Source organism: Bidens hawaiensis, unplaced genomic scaffold (genome assembly GCF_021521415.1).
Source record: "Bidens hawaiensis isolate Kalapana, Puna unplaced genomic scaffold, B.hawaiensis_p1.1 tig00010819_1, whole genome shotgun sequence".
Classification (NCBI taxonomy): domain Eukaryota; kingdom Viridiplantae; phylum Streptophyta; class Magnoliopsida; order Asterales; family Asteraceae; genus Bidens; species Bidens hawaiensis.
Window position 1 is genome coordinate 20,191 of NW_027491836.1, and position 23,783 is coordinate 43,973.

A 23,783-nucleotide genomic window follows, 5' to 3' on the forward strand; every position below is an offset into this window, starting at 1 on the left:
ATCCCAAATTGAACTGGCGCTAGTTTTTAATCCTTATTTTTGTCTTATTTTATTAGGTTTAAAAATATCAATTAAGTGTGGGTTAAACTATTTATCCGTTTCTACTTGTTTTATACCATGTTTAGGTCAACAAGGGCGTAAAGCCTTATATATAATTTTAACTTTAGATCGAGAAAGTGAGCTTAAACCATTTGGTTATTTACATAATAACTTATGGGCTTAAATATTTGTAATTTTGTATAACATGTTTATATAATTATATTAATTTTTGTTTAACTGGGCATACATTTCTATATTAGATTTATAGTTGTTAATCTATATATTTAATTTCTCATTTTGGTTTCTTGTGATCGGACAAATTATCGTCTGTGTTATTATAAACACTCAATGCGGTTGATCGTTATTTTAACGTATATAAATTACCAGAATTAAAAATAATTTCATGAAGGGGGGTACGTGACCCGGTGGTTCTAAATTATAGTATTAACTAACAAGAGTCACTTTAACTCTTTAAGCTCCCCTCGACCTTATTGTGAGCTAAAGTCGAACAACTTACGAGTAAGACCAGTGGCATTTTTGTTTTATGTAGTAAGTTATCATGTGATTTGGAATATAATATGTTATTTGTTTATTTATTTAATTTAGAATAGTAAACAGTTCACTTAATTTAATAATATTTAGTTGTGGGAAAACTAAGAAAAAAGAAATTTGAAGTAAGACAGAGATGCCCGGTTTGGTTTTATGCTATATATACAAAGAACAATGGAATGGTGGACTTGTTCTTTCAACATTTCCAAAATCATGTCTCACCTCCTTCTCTTGTTCTTCTTCTTCTTGTTCATCTCCTTCTCCTCACAATCTAATAACATAGCTTACTCGTCGAATTGCCTTCCGTACATGTGTGGTAGTGTCAATATCAGCTACCCATTTTGGAGGGCGGACGAAAAATCTGCCACCCAGTACTGCGGTTATGAAGCCTTCGAAATCAAATGCTCGGAACGCAATATTTCCGAAATTACTTTGGGCGGGGATAGTTATTTTGTCAGGGAAATAGACCATGCATCGGATACTATCTACCTCTCCTATAATGAAGTTCCTCCGGTCGCTCCTGGCCCAGACAACGCCCAAAATAGCTGCCCAAGGGTGGGCCATAACATTACCTTAGGAACCTTGCCTCTTGAGTACACGATGCATAGCGTTAATCTAACTTTTCATTTCGGTTGCAACGGATGTCCTAGAAATACAGCTGAGATACCGTGCTTCGAACCGGATGATACAAGGGCGTGCTTGGAAGTTATGAATGGCGGTACGGAGGAATCGGATTGGGATGAGTTCTTATGCGATCAGATAGTGGTAACAACAGTGTCCCGGTTGAATCTCGAAAACTTTCCCGATCTCCCAAAGAATTTCGGTAATGTCTTGGAAGGAGGTTTTGGGCTAAGATGGGGGCGGATGGATGGGTGCGAGAAGTGTGAAGAATCTAACGGCCGCTGCGGTCTCTTGAATCCGAGGGGGTTCACATGTTTTTGTTCTGACGGTACCAACCGCAGGGGAGATTGTAAAGGTACCTTCATTAAAACTCTTTAAGTTCCAGTTTTACACCTACTTCGCAACTTTAGACCTTTAGTTCTAAATACATTGATTTAGTCAATGGTTATATTAACTGACGTGGCATATTTAATATATTCAACACGCTTTAGTTCTAATTAGTAAACAGTAAATAGTAAACACATACATACATAAAATTACATGTTTGAAATTGTTAATCTAGACTATATTGATTGCAAATCAGTATGTACAGGCCAAAAAACATCCATTCAACAATACAAACAATCTGCATAGGAATAATGCAAATTGAAACTAGACTTGAAACACAAATTCAAAGAAAACAAAGATAAACTAACAAATGAAAAAAATGACTCAAGAAACGAGAGCGGACATCTGAAGACATGTAAACGAACTTTCTGATCATGTAAACGAACCTATTGTTGACTGTTAGAAGCCCAAACACAACATGTGCATGACCACAATGATCATTGTGCGAGACGATAATCAAACTAACAATATATAAACTCATTTATTGAAGATATGAATGATCGCGACCTATCTACCTTTCACGCTCCTCTCTATTTCTCTCATATGCACCACACGGGATGCACATAGAACCCATGGGCTTTGCCTTGAGTCCGGTATCAAATAACAATCCAGCAATTTCCTTAAACCCAATTAGTCCTCAACAAGTTAACGTAACATACATGAAAAACACACACACACACACACACAAAAAAAAAAAAAGTTAACCAAATATATAGAGGAAAAAAACAATATATAATATATTTATGTTTAACAGAAAGATGCATATATCAATGATCAAAAGGTTTGTAGTCTTGCATGCTACAAGGTGTGTAGTGAATCTCGTTTTAGTCTATTTAATAGTAAGCTTAGAGGATGTGTCACTTAGGCCATGTGTTATATTTTAGATAACTTGAGTACTCACTTTAAGCTCGACTCGGAATTACCTAAACCTAACCACGAACAGCTTACGAGCAGGCCAGAGACATTTGTGTTAGCATGTGATTTGGAATATACATTTTCCAGGGGATTGTAAATATAAGTTTATTTATTTATTATTAGGCTAAGGGTAGTGGGGCTTGATCCAACCCTAAATGATCTAATATATTTACGTCACGTAGGCGCTGACGTGACACATAATCAAGCCCCAGAGGGTGTAGTGGTACAGGTGATCCGGAGCTTTATTGAATTTATTTTTTATATATTTTTTTGTTATACACACAAATATAAATTAAAATATTTCATTAAAACATAAATAAAAAGGAAAATTAAAAATACATAAAAATAGCGTTTTTATTTTTTTGTCGTCAATTCCTTCCGAATACGATATTTTTCTTTCTCCATTATCGCTTGGTCGGATGGCGGTAGGTGGCTAAAGTCTTTGGCTAGAAAAGCCAAACTCTTGAAATGGTTTTTTTTTATGTCGAGCTTCACCAATCGAGAGGAGACCACTTGACAATTCCTTAATTTCCTTTTTATAGTCGTCATCAACAACCGTTTTTTTCCCACCCACGATCCCTACCCGGAGGGCGGCTACAACCTTAGTCTTTCAAATGACCTTCGGACAAGTTTAGGTCGAAGTCAATTTAATTCTCCGACCCGCTCGAAAAGACGTATGTGTCGGACGCACTAGTTTTTGTATGTAACATCCCCAAAATTTCGATCCAAATTTGACAACTTAGGAAAGTTGAGGGATCAAAAATAATATCAAAACAAGTCATGAGAAAATATTAAAATAAGGAAATATAAGAAAAATAAGAAAATAAAAATATTTCCTAAGTAAATATTCTTACATGAAAGAAATTCTATCCCACATTGGAATATGTAAGAAAGTGGAAGCATTCCACTAAGGTATAAAAAAAGAAGATGGAATCCATCCCACATGGAAAGTGGTAAAGAAATAGAAGCTCTTTATAAGAAAGAGAATTTCCATAGTAATATTCTTTTATGAATATCATGCACCAAGTGGTCCTAGCGGAGGGTGCGTAGCACCCGACTCGCACGCGCTCCCGCTCGGGCGAGGACGATGGCGAAGAGCGTTGGGCGCAATGTGGCGCTTTGATGGCGATATGTGTCGGTCGCGGTACACGACGGCGTCAGAAAAGGAGCCCATCGCGGTACGCGATGGGACTCAAAATCGGCTATAAATAGGGGGGCATGGCACACTCATTTGACACACCCCACAGCCACTCTCTCTCTAGAATTTACTCTCTCTCTACCTCGGTTTGCGTGCCGAACATCGTTTTGCGTGCCACTGACCCGACAATCATAACCTCGTAATCCGTGCCATAAACCCGGTATTTTCCTCGAAGTACGTGCACGACCCGGCGACACCCGAACGTTGCCTCGATTTGCGTGCCAAGAAGGGTTGATCAAGAACGCCTCGATAAACTTGCATATAGAGTAGAAGTGCTGCCCGTATAAACTTAGGAATATCTAACTCCAAATACCCGTGCGAGGTAAGGGGTTCTGCCTAAGTTATTATTTTATTATTATAAATGGCTTAGACCATAGTCGGAGGTATAGCTGAACCTTGATTACGATTAAGAATCATATAACTTTTCTTAAGTGAGGGTTATAGTTAAAATAGTATTTCTTTATTATTAAGAAATATGATATTCAAAGAATAAAGTTTGATTATTGTTTCTTCTTGAAGAAAGAACTCAATATAGACGTTTCTTCTTGAAGAAGAAACGTAGCATATGATGATAAATAAAGAAATGGACTAAAGGTCCAAGTGTTTTATAAACAAATGTTTTTTTATCAAGGTCAACGGTATACAAAATAGACTAAAGGTCTAAAGCTAGATCGTTGATCTAATTATTTATACGAATGTTATTCTCGTACTATAGGTCCGAGGTAACCAATCAAGAGAAAGAATCAGAAAACAGGAATCAGTAAAAGAAACAGATTATAAACAGAAAAGGTGAATACGCCCCAAACCTTTTATAATGAGTCTGAATGTTTGCATAGGATTTACGAATCCTTAAAAACTTTGTGTACAATAATAAGAAACGGACACTCTGATTAAGAGTATACATGTGTCTGGATCCAAACATACATGGTGACTCGGAGTTCCCCGAGGCCATGCATATCATCAACATGCCTCTGAAGGTCTACGGGACTGTTCAGAGAAATGATATTGTGTATAATTAATTGTACATGGTACTTAGGGTAATTTTATCCCAATTTAGTTGGGTGCCTAATGAGTAGTCACAAAGGTATTATTGTTGGTTTCACAAAGGTATTGGAAAAGAGATTTTAGAGTCAGCGTTATTCACCAGCTTTGTGCTGACGTATTTTCCCCTATGTTACAGGGAACAAGAAAGGTTAAACAAGCAAGAAGGAATAAAATATTGGAGTTATAGTCATTAGATGCTATCTGGTGGCTCGGATATTTTATTTGAAAATATTATAAGTTATGTTTTCCAAAGAAATGTGTTTGAAACATCAAACGTGTATTTGAACCCGAGATTTTAATAAGTTTTCAAAGTAATATTATTTTATTTAAAAGACTTCAGCTGAAATAAAACCCGCAACTCTGCTGTATTTACAAAAGTGGTACCAACTTGTGGTCACACGCCTAGGCCCTAAAGCCGGGGTGTGACATTGTACGTTTTGCCCCTTCGGTAAAGTCCTCCGCACATAGTTGCATCTATTTCGAGCACTTCCGTAACAACTCCCATAAATAGCCCTCGTCAAACGTCTTCACCATCCCGTTCCTCCTCAAAACCTATTGTTTCCATTCATCACAAGTGAATTGGTAAACCGAGAGATTATCGGACTCACTCGGCCGCATTCGGTTAGCATTGCGGTTATGTAAGTTGGTAAACAATCCTACAAATTTACAAGTATCGGTCCACCGACCGGATATCATATTTTTGGTACGAGCCCTACTCCCCACTTGATTATAAAAACATTCCCGAACCTTAGCCCAAAAAAGAGCTCTTTGAAAGTCGGCTACAAAATAAATAACAAAAATTGTAATAATTGCATACAAAACTTAAAAGATATATTAAAAAACAAAATTCGCGAAATAATTTACCCACGTTTCGATCTTTGGATATTTCAATCCAAGCTTTTGCCAACGCAAGTTTCTTTTCTTTAGACCACGGAGTAGACTTCCGCTTAGCCGGTGCCGAAGGACCATCCGCTTCTCCGGTTTCCTTCCCCCTTTTGTGGGATCATTTTGCCGGTGCCGGCTCCGATTGTGTTTCCGGGACCGAATATTCGGATTGTGACATATCAGAGTAGATGAATGCTTGAAACGATTCGTCGTCCAAGTAGTTCAATCATTCGGGAAATTGAGGGTCGTTGATGTTGATATTACCGTAACCCGAGCCCGACATGGTTTTAAATTTGAAAAATTTTGAGAGGTTTTTTAAATTAGTAGAGAGAAAAGGAGTGAGAATGGTGTGTTATTTTTATAAAATGAGGTTGTAATTTATAGTGAAAATGGTAGGGTTTGTAATTAAAAAAAAACTTTTTCCTTTTAAATATTTTTCCCTCCAACGGCTCATTGAGCCTTCACACATCTCCAACGGCTATTTCCACTCCCGCAAACCGGTACGCGGTGGCCGTGCACGGCTAGGGATTGTGATGTGCGCGGCGGTCACGTCATCCACGCACCCACTACCCTCCCCCTTAGCAATCGTAAACGGTTACTTTAATAATAATAATAATAATAGTTTGTTGTGGAAACACTAAAAAAGAGTAATTCAAAGTCAAAGACGCAAATTTGATTTTGTGTTCTATATAACATAAATACAACGCATGTGTGGACTTGTTCTTTCAACATTTCCATAATCATGTCTCACCATCTCCTCTACCTCCTTATCCTCCTCTCCATTTTCTTCATCGACCTCTCTGCACAATCTAACGATTCAACTTACCCCACCTGCCCTTCATCTATGTGCAATGGTGTCAATATCAGCTACCCCTTTTGGAGGATAGATAATGAGCTCAACTCCCACTTCTGCGGTTATCAAGGCTTCGGAATTAATTGCTCCACCATCGGTGGTGATCCAGTTGCTCCCGAGTTTAATTTGAGCGGCAATTATTACAAAGTGCAGAATATAAGCTACTATCACCCATACAAAAGCATCATCCTCTCCTCCCCGGTTGACCAACGCCCCAACGACTGCCCTAGGGTGCGCAATAACATTACCTTAGGAACCTTGCCTCTCGTGCCCATGATGTCTACGGTTAATATAAGCTTTCATTTCAATTGCACTGGATTTCCTTCTTTTGCGACCGAGTTACGGTGCCTGGGTGACAATGAAAGAAAATCGTGCATTCATGTTATGAATGACACGATGGAGGCAACGGATTGGGACCAGTACTCATGCTCTGAGGAAGTCATAACAACTGTGTTCAAGGACCCCATGGGTAATTCACCTGATCTTACAAGGGGGTTTGTTGAACTCTTGCGAAGAGGATTCGAGCTAGAATGGATAAGCATGGACGATGATCATTGTGAGAAGTGTGAACAGTCAGACGGTCGGTGCGGTCAGCAAGATACTAGGGGGTTCATATGTTTTTGCTCCGACGGAACCATCACCAGGAACTACTGTAAAGGTAGGTACATTCATTACAGTTTTCGTATTCCCGTTTTACCCCTGCTCAATGTTAGACTTTTATTTAAATGCATATCTGGTGCCGTTCATAAAAATATAAATATATATATATATATATACATTTCAACACCTAGTTAGTCGTTTTGTTAGTTCTAAATATCAACATGTTGGTCCCGGTCCAGTTCAATTTTCAACACCATGGAAAGATCCAAAAAACCACCAATGAAGAGGTTTTTTTTATACTGATAACACGTATGAACGATAGAAGTTGTAGTCTCATTTTCAATCACATTCACCGAAACGAATTCAAATTAAATTTGTAATTTAATTTTCAACATCAAAAGTCAAAAGTCTTCTTTCTGTGTTTCCTTTATGAAACTTCATGGTACCTCACTTCCTTTGACTATTCATATATTATACCCCACGCATTTCCGTTGAACTGGTCAATGTTTCATCCACCCACTTCTTCGTTATGGCTGTGTTACACGTTTTAACTTTTAATTGATCCAATGGGTCTATTTAAATTTCTTTTTGAAGACCGAAATAAGTTGGCAGTTTTGGTTATTTATATTTCCAAACCAACAAGATTAAGCCGGTTCATGATTTAGTAAACAACCGACTGAACCAACCAGACCTACTATCCTTATATATGTACAACCCCAAATGTTTAATATCAATTTCTTAAGTGGCTAAATATTTCAAACCCAAACTTTTAGCTCCTATTAGTTCTGGTTACAATATTTGGGTTATTTTAGTCAGGCCCAAACATTTGATGGTAAGTTATGATTCATGTTAGCTAACCCATTACACCGAAACTTCATGTAAGGTAGCGTTTGTTATGCAATAATGACAGACGGAATGGAATGATTCATTACGTGGGAATGAAATAAGAGGGGTTTGGTTGCACAATGTAATGGAATCATCCATTACACATGGAATCAAATTCCATCAAAACCATTCCTTCTCACCCCCTTCTTTTTTTTGCATTTCATTCCTCCTTCAACCTACTTTCTCAACAACACCATCATCTAACAACCACCGCCACCACCACCACCACCGTCGCCGCCACCACCACCTGACCGCCACCGTCGCCATCACCACCTCCACCACCACCACCTTACCACAAAAGCTACCACCGCCACCATCATCGCCAAAACCACGGCAACCATTGTCACCGTCGCCACCCGACCATAACCGCCACCACCACTATCACTGCCTGACCACCACCATTGTCATCACCACCCTACCACCGCCATCACTACTAATGCTACCATCGCTTGACCACCACCCCCCCCCCCCCCCCCGTGGCCTGACCGCCACCACCACCACCGTCGCCACCGCCACCCACCACCATTTTCATCTCCAGAGCTACCACCACCGTCACCATTTCAGGTTTTTTTTTTGTAAAAATATATATATATATTGGGATAGGAATATTTTTATTATTTCTATTTCATTCCTAAAAATTTTTTCAGATACCAAATATCATAAATTAATTATTCATTTCATTCCCATATGTTAACCAAACAAGACAAAGGAATGGTAATGATCCATTTCATTCCTTTGTCCATTCCATTACTTCTCCCATTCCATTCCCCTTTCATTCCATTCCTTTCAACCAAACATACCCTAAGAGTATTCTCATCATACCCTTCAAAATTATATGAGACAAGTTTGTAAATTATAAGATGAAGTTTTAAGTGTTTGTGAGTGTAAATTATAAGGTGAAGTTTTAAGTGTTTGTGAGTGTAAATTATAAGATGGAGAGAGAAAAGTTAGTGATTTTTTTTTAAGTTTGGGAAACAAAGTTTGCCTCTAAGTATTTTTTAATATTTATTGAATTGGTTGTGAGTAGAGAAGAGAGAAAATTGTAATGATAAAAGTTTTAAAAAATATTATTTATTTAAACATGAGAGAGAAATGTTATGAATTTTGTGTAATTATAAAGATGAGAATGAAGGATAGGTTGAATATGCTCTAAAACCAATAAATTATAAGACCACCCGTAGTGGACAAGAAGTGAAAGGAGAAGAGAGGAAGATTGGGGGGAACATGCCGTGTCTAACCCCCCCCCCCCAAGAGAATTGAGCGAGATTTTAAATATTTCTCGCCCAAATTTTGAGGTCACCTCAATTTTATTAATTTTTTATTTACATGACCCTTAAAATTATGATATCACTACCCCTAATCTCTCCCATACCACTACATATCTAAAATGCAATTTAAACCAAATTTAAATGCGACATATCAAGTATTCTTTTAAATATTATAGTCTTTAGATGTAAAACGACTAGTCTCATCTTTCACTTAAATTATTACAAGTTCAAAATATTATTTATTTTCTTTTACTATTATACTAGAATATATTAATATATATAGTATTAATATATGATACGAGGAGTTTACAAAATCCACGGTGTTATTGTGTGTGTTTATTTATTTACTAGCTTAAGAAATCCGTGTATTACACGGAATAAATTAATGTATAAATTACAATAAACAATTTAATACAACTAAAAAAAGATAATTAAGTCTCTTTATAATATGTAAAAAAAATATATTACAAATATAGTCAATCATATCATCAAATATATTTAATTTTAAATCGAGAATGAATTGTCTACCATCAGTAAACAATAATGAAGCAATGTTACTGGAAGCAACATTTAAAACAATGAGGCCTGATGACCGTCGTTCGAGTCATGAAAAAACCTAAATAACCTAAGTAGATAGGGTAAATAAGGTATCGTATCTACCAGGAGTTTGTGATCAATGTAATCGTGTAAACAGATTCAATATTATAAAGTAACAAATTTTAGTGCTGATCACACAAGCAAATAAGTTGAATTTAGAGGTAAGCAAACAATCGAGTAGACAAGTTTCAATCAATTAACAATAGCAAATCACACATGGGACTTCAAGTAAGCAATCTACAGTGATTTCATACAACCTAACAGATTAATTATTAAAGGTTAACTACAGACTGATCAATCAGACAAAACCTTAGACATCAACAATCGTTTTACACACGCCGCTGGTTATCAAACAGTCCCTGCCAGTGTGACTCAGTTAAGGGCAACCACATGTTTTATTGTATTCAATCTAATCAAACAGTCATATGATCAATTATTATAGCAACTGGTAACAAATCGTTCAGATCATCGTAAACCTAAACAGATTGAACACACAGAAATACCAAACATCAATAATCATATGTCAACCATAAACAATTATACATAAGTGTTTGTAGTCAGATGAGAAAACTAAAAGAATTACAAACTATACATTCCCGGGTGAGATTCTAGCAGATTAGCTGAGCCTCGACATTGTGAGATCTTCGATATTGATTATATGGAGCATGTAGGTGATCTTGATACAAGCTGGAATGATGGAATCGCCCCCTGGAAGCTCTGGAAATCGCCTTCGTTGATTAAAAAACGAGTTAGTGTCGTGTTTGATGAAAAATATGTTTAAACCCTAGCTGCCCGTCTGTACGCCCCATCGCGATACGCGATGGGGTCTTCATTGGTCCATCGCGTATTGCGATGAACCTTTTGGTCAACACTCATTATAACACCCATCGCGATATGCGATGGGTCTCTAAGCATGCCCATCGCGTATCGCGATGGGACGTGTCACCAGCAAATGTCTTTTGTCTTATCGTTATGCGTGCTGGACATCCCGGGTCTTCAATACATGCATCAGCATGTCCAAATTAAGTACTTTAACGCCCGTGACCTGAAATACAATAATACATGTATGAAGTATCGAAGTTCCTAAAATAAACGATTAAAACTAATAAATAAGCGAACTAAAGCATATACAAATTAACCAACCATCAAGGCCTTTCGATTTGAAAGATGTAGTTAAAGTCTTTCACAAAAATGTTATAATTCCATACCCGACCATAGACTAAAAGACACCAGATTTTCCTTTTTGAACATGTTTCATGTTGTCCTTATAAACACACTGTTGTTCAACCATCACAATAATCTTATAATAAATATAAAAAATGAAAAATTTGTCTATGTTTCTAACACTTAATTTTGTAAAAAAAAAAATAAATTGTTATAGTTTTCTTCAATACGAAGATGTGTTAAAAAATTGAATGTTAATGTACTCTTTAAATATAAACTCTTTTATATATAAATTTCAATTTTAAAGAAAATATATTTATAACACATAATTATTATATTAATATTTTGTTATATTAAATATGTTTAGAATATAATTTATGACATTAATAATTCAATTAATACGGTATGTTGAATTTATAATCAATATTATATTTATAACCAAGATTTTTTTTCTTTTCTATCAATAGATGAGAAGTGATTTTAACGAGAATTTGATAGTAAAAATTAATCTCAGAATGTCATATGTTTAGAAATATTTTCTTTTTTAAGTATAGGTAGATTTCCAAGAAGCCTAGAGAGAAACTTAATAAATAGCATATCGTCATTGAAGTTAATAAATCACTTAACTTAAAATTTTTATTAAATCTTTTCTGAATATATTTATAATTATAAAATTTGTCATTTGAAATGAATATAAGTATTGAAATATATATTAGTCATGAAAAATGAAATTTAAAATGTTCACTTAGCATGAAGTCACACGGATATTGTATATATTGAATTATTGATATTAGTATCCTTCTAATATATCATTTTTGCAATTATATATTATTAAAATAAAAAATAGATAATAAAATATTATTTTATAAATGCAAGTTGAATGCGTCAACGTAGGTGACATCGGTGGCCCAATTTCTCATGTCACACATCCTCGTTTACTAATATTTCGAATTTGTTGTGTGAATCACAACTAAAACGTACTTTCAAGATATTTTAAATTTTTTATTCAATATTCAATCACTAAATCATATTAGTTACGTGTTATAAGAATAACCATCTTACAACCACACAATATAATGCAATATTTTCTTTGAAATGTTTCTAAGTTGTATCTCTATATTAATTTCTACTAATAACAATTAAAAGCAACTTAGAGTACTAATTAACGCAGAACAACTTTAAATAAATAACTAAAATTATATAAACTTTTAAGTATATTGTTTTAACATCAGTGTTTATAAGACCCTTGTCGTGATTTTGTATTTAAAATAATATAATATCTTTTTTTTGCGTGATGATATTGTTTTTCCACAATGTGAAGGCATGGAAAAAATCAGTCTTTACATCAACCAATCTTCACTAGTTAAAATAAGGTTTCGGTTGAAACAATGGTGAGGACCCCACCACTCATGACTTTAAACTAGGTCCAAGTCAACATTCACCAAACCCAAACATACAAGTGTCACTATATGTACATATTAAGCAAATTCTAAAGATACACCATCTACACCTATTAACTATGCATATTTGCACACCATTCGGTATACGTTTCGTATGCTCAGCATACGTTGCATATGTTGTAATACTTTTTCAGATATCATACGATTCGTATGTAATGTTATACGGTTCATATGGATTTTGTATAAACAATACGAATAATTGAAAAGCATATGATTCATATGAACAACTTTTAAGTAAAATTACTAAACGCTTCGTATTTAATGTTATACGGTTCATATGGCTTTTGTATAAACAATACGAATAATATGAAAAAGCATACGATTCATATGAACAACTTTTACGTAAAATTAATAAACGCTTCGTATAAAAAGGATACATTTCGTATAGCTTAAATACGAATAATCTAAAATGTATACCGTTCGTATAGTGTAACAAAATAAGTTTTACTTGTAACCATCTAAAACAAAGGCGTAAGCTTTGTTTCCAACAATAGTGATTGCATGTGAGCTTCTTGTACCGGGACATCCTTTTTGGTTCAACTGCAAATAATAATATTTGCAGTTAGTAAATATGGTTTATTTGGTAAAATCAGAAATGATGAACCAACGATCAATTATTGACCTAACTAACATCTAAAGATGAATAATCCAGACAATAATTATGGTTTAAATGAATTTGATAATGATTTAGCTTGAATTCAAGAACAGTACAACACTAATTCAATGATTCCTTTAAATAATTAGTTTCATGTCAATGAATTTTGCAGCCTACTTCTACTGGAGAACAAAGTGTAAACTAACTAGGGCTGTAAATGAACCGAATATTTGACGAACTGTTTGGCGGGCCATTCGATGATGTCTGCTCGTTTAATATTGACGAACATGAGCAAGGAATTTCGTTCCATTAACTAAAAGAATGAACACGAACATAGGCCATGTTCATTCAATTGTGAAGACTTTGGGTCGGTTTTGGGTTTGACCTAAAAAAGACGAAACCATGAACATTTCTAAATACTAAACTCATATAGTTGTTTAACAAATACATAAAAATAAAAACATTAACATTCATCAAACCCCAACATAGTTTGAAAAAGAAATTACTACTACATCCATCCAAATTACTAGAATCCACACATACAACAAAAAAAGATAACGTTTACGTGCATCATCATACTAGGCATAATAAAGATAAACCATAATAGCTAAATTGTGCATTTATCATACTATGCATCATCATAAACCATGATCCTCGTCACTACTATCACCAAAATCATCATCATCACCGTCAACTCTATCATCATCAACACCAACACCACTAGCATCATCATCACCTACATCATCACTACCGTCATCACTAGCATCATCACCAACATCATGAAAGCCCGACTCCTCCTGCGGCCGCGACTCCTATGGCGGCGGCACATCATCAGTGGGACCGTTATTGTCTCTAACCAACCACTCTATCATCCTCTCCATCCTTATCATACGCTGCTCCATATTAATTAATCGCATATCTTGATTCACCGTCCCGACATTGCCATGCGACTGCCCCTCATCGACACGTGGCCCCTGAACAAGTGCATAAACGTTAGGATGACAATGTAAGTAGGGATGGCAGTGAAACTCGAACCTGATGGGAAAACCCGAAACCCGACAAATAACCTTTGAACTATATTATATCACAAACATATTTAAATGTAAAATAGATAAATAACCTTTTTATTTAAATGTAAGAAAGTTTTGAACAACAATTTGAACAATATTATAAATTAGCTTTATAAAATTTAAAGTAAACCTTAAATAGTAACTTGGTGTGGTTTTATTTGGTTTGCATCTAAATTTTAACAATTTATGTTTGATCATATACCTGTCCATGTCCCTGCATATGCCCCTGCACAAGCGACTGCTCCTGACCGGCATTTGACCCATGAACCTCTACATAAAAAAGATTTATTTTCAACCGTTAGTATTAAAATATAATTAAATACTACCTCACGATATACCTGACCGCTCCCCAACCCCTGATTTTCAGCCGTCAACAACTCTGCAGCTATTATATCCCGCTCTTCCACCTCTAGCATCTGTCCCGGAAACCACAAAAGTCCTGGCCACAAGGACCACTGCAGACCAATATCGGGAAAAACATCGGAAATACGCATGAGTGTAACTGTGTTCTTGTCGAGTTCCTTCAGAGGGAACACAATCATGGAGGACAGCCACATTATATCTATTGTATAACCCAAAGATTTTGCAATCTTTGTAATGTATGGCCCGCCACAGATGCTGCCGGTGCCTTTCCTTACTTTATAAGAATTGAAATACACTGCTGTGCTATACGCCAGATTGCAGTTAGCTGGGGTCAGCAAACAATAAAGATGGAATAAATCACGTTTAGTGCACCACTCTTGACCCCTGTAACGAGCACAAACAATAGATGCAATCACCCTCTGTAGGTACCTATGAAATGGTTTTCTGATCATCGTTACTCGTTGCTTCATACCTCCAACTCCTACAAACTCACGATAACCTATACACACACTTCATTGTTAGATGTATATCGTTCAAAGTGAGTAAAATATACACACACTTCATTGTTAGATGTATATCGTTCAAAGAAGTAAGTGGGTAAAAAACCCTATGAGATCACACAATTTATGTGGTTGAGAGAGTCCTTTTATTCCTAATATTCGTTTTATAGTCTTACAATATGGTTAAAGAATCAATGAGGCCTATATATATTTGAGAGATTGATGGATTAAATACGTTTCACGCTTCCTGCAAAAGTAATTGTACAATTTTAAAGATTCTTCGTCATACGTTTCGTATTATTTCCTATACAGTTCGTATAGATTACTTCTCATAAGTTTTCAAACACCTACATGCATACGATTTGTATTCTTTCATATACGGTTCATATGAAATCTTATACGTCTCGTCTTCCATACAATACGAACTGTATACAAAAGCATATGACTCGTATAGTTTCTGAAGCATATGACTCGTATGGTTTTCCATATGACTCGTATGGCTTCCTTGATTTGACTAACTTAAGTTATTATTCTATACGTTGCGTATGCCAGCATACGTTGCGTATGAGGCCTATGATTAGATGGGGTAATGGTGTGTAAATAAGCTAAGTGGTGTATCTCTAGCAAACCCCTTTTGTAAACACAAGGAAACCTCTTGGATACTTTGTTTCTTATTCTTAAGTAACTCAAGTAATGAGACTAAACAAACAAACAAACAAACAAACAAACAAACAAGCAAGCGTTTAAGCATTTTTAGCAGCTCCTCTAAAATTGTTGTGAGAAATCACTAAAAGATTTTAGAGAATTGTAAGTGGTTGTGAGTGAATGAGAGAGAAATTTTAAAAATATGGGTAAATTTTGAATAAATTTGAAGAAACACTGTTCATAGCTCTATTTATATTTTAATATATGAAAGTAATTGTGAGTGAAGAAAAGAGAAAATATAATGATAAAAAGGTAAAAAATTATTATTTAATTATATATGAGAGATAAAATGTAGTGTTTTTTATAGATATAGAGAAGCTGTTAAGGATGCTCTTAATTGTAATTTTTTCTAAAAAAAAGTTCAAATCCTCTTAACGTGGGTTTACCCTTAATAAATGACATACAATTATGAGAACTGAAACCGAAACCTTTTCAGGAGAACGCCTTATCAAAATCCCTCACCACCCGATTTTGCTCATGATGACTTATGTCCTCTACTAACGCAATAGTTGGATTCTCTCTTAATTTTACTTTACCTGAATTCACATCAAAACCTTTGGTGTTACTATCAGTATATCAAACAAAAAATAGAATTAAACAAACCAGTTATAATACAAAAGTCATATTCTAATCAACTCTTTTTCAAACATGTAATCATGATTATAAACAAATCAAAAGCATCAAATACTAAATTTCTATATGAACCCAAAGACTTTACTCACAAGACTCCAGATCAAAACCTTACAAATTACATCACATATAAGCACTTCCCTCCCAAGTTCCCATATCTAAATTCATCTTCTTCTCCTCAATAGTGCTATGGATCTTCATTTTCTCTTCAAATTCTTAATCATAATCATCTTTTCCATCTTCACAGTTCCCACCAATTCAACCACTTGTGCCCCACAAACATGTGGAAATGGACCAAACATAACCTCCCCCTTTTGGATTCCACAACTCCAATCACCTTCATGTGGATCACCTCAATTCAACATCACATGTAAAAACCGTAATCCAATCATAACAATCTCCAACCAAGATTATGTCATTAAAGACATATTCCACAACAACTTTTCATTCACTCTTGTCAGCAAAGATGCTTTCAATGAATCCAATAAGTGCCCAACACCTCTAACTAACTTTAGCCTCCATGAAACCCCTTTTAGCTATAGTGATTTGTCAACCGATCTGTTCTTCTTTTACAACTGTTCGGTTCCTTATAAGAAAGAGACGTATTCGGTTGATTGTGCTTCCAATAGCATCCGTCTTACGTCTTTTGCAGTCTTTCATCCTGAAATCTTGAAAAAACATAACTACTCTATAGATTCATGTCAAAGAACGGTTCCTACACCGGTTCATGTTGATAGTCTTGATAAGCTGTTGTATGAAACTTTTAATGATGTTTTAAGGAAAGGTTTTGTTTTGGAGTGGAAATGTAGCAACTGTCAAAAACTTGGTAAACCGTCTTTTTCTTTAAGTTCTTGAATTTTTATGTAATAACATATTAATTTTCCAATGTACGCAGGCTCGAATATAAATTGGAAACGGAAGCTTCTTATTGGTTTCGGTTCTGCTGGATTCGCGATTATCCTCATGATTGTGGCGTTCTTTGTTTGGAGGCGTCGCAATATGAAGAGACGCTATTATGGTTCATCTTATAGGTCGCGTAACATATCATCATCTTATGCATCATCAATGACGGATCCTGAGAAGAATGGGACCTATCATGGTGTCCAAGTCTTTAAATACCGAGAGCTCGAGAAAGCTACAAGTCATTTTGACTCTAGAAATGAACTCGGGGATGGTGGTTTCGGAACGGTCTATCAAGGTATGCATATGATTTATTAGTCAGGTTACTTATGTATATATCATTCATTTCAGATACGGTAATGTGTTGTGAACTATAAATTTTACGAAACTCCATAATACACCTCTGCATAGTGCATAACAGAGGCGGTTACATAACTGTCATGTGTATATTTAAAACAATAGATGCAAATGCATTAAGCAGTTTTCTAGGTTCTAAAACAAACGTCCCACTATACATAAGGGTGTGCATGGGTCAGTTTTGGGCTTAAACCGAACCCAAAACGAAAATTTAGTTTTGACTTTCAGATAGCCGTTCAGTTTCCGTTTTTTGGTTTTCCGTTTGGTTTCAGTTTCAGTTTTTTCGGTTGCTCCACATGGCCTTGAATTTTTGGGTAAAAAAAAGGTAATAATGAATTTAGATCTAAATCGTTTTGTTAATTAATGATTAATTAGTTATTATACATTTGAGCCCAATATATTTGAGTTATACTATTTATCAAATTCTTACTTAAAATCAAAATTAGAATATAATTAGTTATTATACATTTGAGCCCAATATATTTGAGTTATACTATTTATCAAATTCTTACTTAAAATCAAAATTAGAATATAAAAGTCCATAAATTTGGTTCTGTTCCGGTTTGATTTACTTGAAAACCCAAAGCAAAACGAAAATTTGATTTCCATGAAAATATAAAAAACAAACCATTGATTTTTGTTTGGGTTCGGTTTTCTGGTTATGGGCCTTTTTTTCCGGTATTACTTACTTGAAAAACCTAAACCGAAAAGAAAATTCGCTTTTCACAAAAACATAAAACCAAACTACTCGTTTTTTTTATTGGGCCCGGTTATTCAGGTAGTTATGGTAGCAGACCATTTCGTTTTGTTTTGTTTTGTTTTAGTTACCTGCAAAACCGAACCTGAACCAAAATTCGACTTCATGAAAACATAAAACCATTTTTTTTGTTTGGTTTGGTCATTTCAGTTTTAGGTTACGGAAAAGCCTTTTTCGGTTTCGTACACACCCCTATCGGTGCATACAAAACAATAACTTTATCTTTATGTGCAGGGAAACTGAAAGACGGTCGTGTTGTAGCCGTTAAACGCCTATACGAAAACAACTACCGAAGAGTAGAGCAATTCATGAACGAGGTGCAAATTCTGGCTCGCTTACGCCATCGAAACCTGGTGTCCCTTTACGGTTGCACCACCCACCATAGCCGCGAACTCCTACTCGTGTACGAGTACATCCCAAATGGAACCGTTGCAGACCACCTACACGGAGAAAAGTCGAGCCCCGGTTCACTAAAATGGCCCACTAGAATGAACATTGCTATAGAAACCGCAAGCGCATTGGTCTACCTTCATGCCTCAGATATTGTCCATAGAGATGTTAAAACCAACAACATTTTATTAGACGACAGTTTCACTGTTAAAGTAGCCGATTTTGGGTTATCGCGTCTTTTCCCAAATAATGTGACACATGTTTCCACCGCGCCACAAGGTACCCCGGGGTACGTGGACCCCGAGTACCACGAGTGTTATCAGTTAACAAGTAAAAGTGATGTTTATAGCTTTGGGGTGGTACTAGTCGAGCTTATATCATCAATGACCGCGGTGGACATTACCCGACACCGACATGAAATAAACTTATCTACCATGGCTATGAACAAGATCCAAAATGACGCGATTCATGAGCTTGTGGACCCGCATCTCGGATATCAAAACGACTATGAAGCTAGAAAGATGATTAACGGGGTCGCGGAGCTTGCGTTTCAATGCTTGCAAAATGATAGGGATGATAGACCATCAATGGATGAAGTGTTGGAGTGTTTAGTGAGGATTCAAAATGGGAATGGTAGTAAGAACAAGCAAGATGTGTTGGATGGTACGTGTGATGGCGCGGCTTTGTTGGATCATTCGCAAAATATGTCGCCAGATTCGGTGGCGGTGGCTTGGAGTACGTCCACGATTTCGACTTCTAGCGGGTGATTTGGGTTGGGTTGCTTGGTTACGATATGTTGTTGGGATTTCAGTTTGGTTATAATACTTACGTGATGGATACAATGCAGTTTGGAGGTTTATGAATAGAGGTGTATATAAGTTCTTTTTTTGTCATAGGTTAATTTATTCATTTGTTTTGGTTGCTGGTTGGTGTCTTGTATACCAATTTACAAGTGAAATAATATTGAATGCATCTTATATTTTACTCTAGTGAAGTTTCAGTATACATAGTTGATTGATATCGAAAGATCAATTAATTAAAAGCATTTGTAAAATATATTTACTAGCAAGGACAAATAAACTAATTATACTAGACGGACATGCGATGCCAAACAATTATTTTGAAAATACTTTGATTGTAAAATACTTTGGAAAACAAATCTTTTAATGTGTAAACGATTATAAGAAGATAACCAAACTCTAGGTTTCAGGTTTCGAAACAGACTGGATAAGTTAGTAAACCTATATGGAACTCACTTTGTTTAAATAAATAATCAACAGACTAAGTAGTTGCCCTACTGATTATCAGAACTTAATCCGAACAATTGGCGTGACTGAATAATAATCTATAGATTACAAGTTTTAGGTTTGGATGAATGTGATTAATTCAATGGTTAAAGATAAATGGGTCAATAACAATAAGAACTCAATCCTAAATGCTGATGACATCAAATCAATTAACTAATAAAATCTTAAAACATTCAATTACGAAAAACTGTTCAACCACAGAAACGAACATAAAGATTTAACTATCCGAAAGATTAATCAAATCCAAATCCTAAGTGAAGGTTTAAATCAATAAACTCCAACTACAAACACAACCCTACACCCGAAGATGGTTACGAGAGCTTTAGCTTTGCATGCTCATCTTGAGTATCTTGATGATTGGTTGGGAGAATGAAAAGATGGATGGTTATGGTAAATAAGGGGTGTTAAGATGGTAGAGAATAGTACCCTTGTTGTCCAAGTATGTTAGGATATGAATAATATCTTGATTTAGGTTTTATCGGGCATCTGGAAAAAACACTATTCATGAGTAAATTTGAAGAAGCACTTTTTATACTATAATTTTTAAATATTTGTTGAAAGTGATTGTGATTGGGGAGAGGAACAAAATAATGATAAATGTATAAAAAATATTATTTAAATGAAAATGAGAAAGAAAAATGTGGTGATTTGTGTAATTATAGAGATGGAGCTCAAGGACCTGCCGGGAATGTGTAACACCCTGACCTTGGGCTTCATATGCCGAATCGGAATATGTCGTGGCAGTACATACAGATTGCTCACAAGCTCATGACACTACTAATGTGACAAATATAATTATTTCATTTCATTAAATCAGAAGTGCATAATTTGGCATGAATCAAATAACAATACAAGAACTTTGAATTTCATTATAATATGGTTCTAATAACCTAATGGTCTAACTATCTAATATTTAATCCTCAAATTAAACTTCAACTTGCAGCACGTTTAAAATAATATACTTTGTCAACAATAATGTTGGTGAGAATTCATAAAGTTTTGCATGTGTATATAATATGAAAAGGTGCGATTCAACAATCATCATGCAATATATATTCCGACAAAAAGTAAATGAAAGCAAATAATGTCGCCTCTCGTTCATCTAGCGAAAGCCGTACCATGCATAACAATCGAAGCTGAAGCGTTAGGCGGCGCATATACGTCCCGTCGGACCCTCCCACTACATGTATGAGTTTGCATATGCGTATCTTCCACTATAAAATAAGTAAACACGTTGCGCATAATTCACATATAAATCATAAACAATATGAAAGAATAACATTCAACACTAATGATAATGCGAATATGTTTGTAAACAAGTGTGTGACATTCGTTAATTTCGGGTCTCGATTTGTATTCGTTTTGTAATATTTTATTATGTAAACCGACCCGTTTTGTAAACCGAAACCTTCGATATAATCAAAATGATGGATTTTATGTTACATTATTGTTTTATACTTGTCGGGTCTCAAAAACACCCTTTTCAGTCCTTAAAATGGCCTTAAAACGCTTAAAAACAATCCCGGGGGCCAAAACTGCCAATTTTGAAAGTTCAGAATTTTCTCTTTGTGACCTTAGCGCCGCGCTAAGATCAAGGGGCAGAGACCTTAGCGCCGTGCTAAGGAGGTCTTCACAGAATTCGTTTTTTGTTAGTTTTTAAGCAAACATGTGACTTAAACCATCCCATTTTCATGCAAAACACTTTATACTTGACCATTTCAACTTACCCTATATATACACCACCATTTCCATCCATTATTCCTTGCTACAACTCCAAAATCTCACTCAAACATCATAGATTCAAGGTTATTTTCTTAAGTGGTCTTGAGTGTTTGACTTCCCAAAGTCAAACTGAGTTTAATCATTCTTCTAATTTATTCATCTAACATTTCTAATACTTGAATATGGTGGCACAACAAATATATAATACACACCCCTTGTTACCTTTGGTAGTTACTTCTTCGACTCGGTTGGTTAAGTTTTGGACCTTGTAAGCCAATGCTTCATGGAGGACTTCGTGTTCTTGATATGTACACACACACACATAACTTGCTGCACATATTAATCTTGTTTACCTTATGCTCTTTTTAGTTTGTTTGTCATATTTTTGAAGTTTCATGGTGGGGGGTTTGTAGAGACTAACCTCGGTTTACCGTAAATAGTCCAAACCGTGAACCGAACTTGTTACTAGTTTTGTTAAGTAATTGTGTTAAACATGCTTTATGTTAGATTTAAGTTTCTAAAATTCATTTATACAAGCTCTTGGTTATTTGGGCATGTGGAGACCGTCAAGGAACGTATTGTGAGATGGAAACCGAACCAATCCGATTTTTACTCGCTTAAGACACACAAGTGTGTTTTTAGCTATCAAGACTTGTATATTTCTTTAAAAATAGTTTACAAACTGATTTTAATTATTTCTTAAGTACTTGGAAATGTTGGATCAATCCAACTTGATCTCATAACATAGTTTGGACCGACAAAACCGAACACTCGCTTAACGTACATTGTTAGTTCTAAACAATATATCTACATACGTGGTTAAGTCTTATAAAGTTTTATTGAGTTTATCTCATAACATTCATCATTTTGAAAGTTGACTTTGGGATTGACCAATTACCAAGACCCGAACCAACAACCCGAACACTCGTTAAAGACCCGTTTTAGTATCTTGTCCCAAAGGAACTTGCATTTAACATTTTTCTCACCTTATACTTAACATAGGTTAGGTAAATATTGAGGTTAGATACTTTAACCCGGGTTTCGAGTAAACTTACATTTTTAAAAGGTTATGATTATAAATTCTTAAATAGTTATATTTTAAACCTTGAACTTAATTGTTTACTTTTTGCAACAATTATTGTATTTAAGGAGCTTCAAGACAATCTTTCTAAATCCAAGACTTTCTTATATTTAGGCTTCATACGTTAAACTCGTCGTTCCGGCAAATCTTCAAATTACCAACTTTTCAAGTTTATTACTTGAACGTGAGTACATTCATCCCCGTTTTCCATCTTTTTTTTTGGGGTGACATTTCATACTTATTCAAATTAAATGCTTTATATTTGAGTCTTAAACCACAAACATTATTGTATATTTTACTTAAATAAATGCTCGATTTGGTGTTCTATGCTTACATGATTATTTGTTTATGTGTTTACCGTTTTTGGAGGGTTGAATCATAAATCCGTGAACTATATGGTATTCTCTTATAGCCCGGTGCAGTTAATGTATTCTTACTAACGACCTCATGAAATCCGAATCTATTTGGTATATCTAATAGACGATGTCGCTAATGTATTCTTATTAGCGACCTCATATTATCCAAATTATTGCTATTTATTTGTTGTTTTATATACAAGATTGTGGCTTTTCTTATATATACATATTGTTCAAAACCTATGAATTGCACACCAACATTTGTGTTGATAAACTTTATTTTATGAAATGTTACAGGTTGCATCTAGGTTGATTGTGGGAGTTACGAGAAGAAAACGTCACAAATACCTCTAGGATATTAGCAAAAATGAACAATATTTGATTTGCTATTTTTTTGTTATATGTTGTTGTATTTGACTTATGAATATTGTTGTGTGACATATTCGTTGTTGTGAAATGAAAGAGTTTGTTAAATATTGTCACTTTAAATAGTGTCATGCGCTTATGAGCAATCGTTGCACCCCGGCATGTTCCGCCGCCTTTGGTTGGGTGTGACAAAGTGCATAACTAACGAGATAAAATTTG

At 35.2% G+C, this 23,783-nt stretch overlaps 1 protein-coding gene across 2 annotated transcripts; it reads left to right on the forward strand.

Annotated features, from left to right (window-relative positions):
- The first annotated feature begins 795 nt into the window (after window positions 1-795).
- Window positions 796-19,655, forward strand: LOC143536590 (LEAF RUST 10 DISEASE-RESISTANCE LOCUS RECEPTOR-LIKE PROTEIN KINASE-like 1.2). 2 transcript variants are annotated; one of them, XM_077030541.1, is made up of 3 exons: window positions 796-1,564; window positions 17,224-17,526; window positions 18,577-19,655. In XM_077030541.1, exons 1-3 carry the CDS (start codon window positions 802-804, stop codon window positions 19,497-19,499), a joined length of 1,989 nt encoding a protein of 662 aa, XP_076886656.1. In that variant the 5' UTR covers window positions 796-801; the 3' UTR covers window positions 19,500-19,655. The 2 variants fall into 2 exon arrangements, with proteins under 2 accessions (XP_076886656.1, XP_076886655.1); XM_077030540.1 differs by lacking the exon at window positions 796-1,564 and adding an exon at window positions 6,347-7,149.
- The last annotated feature ends 4,128 nt before the right edge of the window (window positions 19,656-23,783 follow it).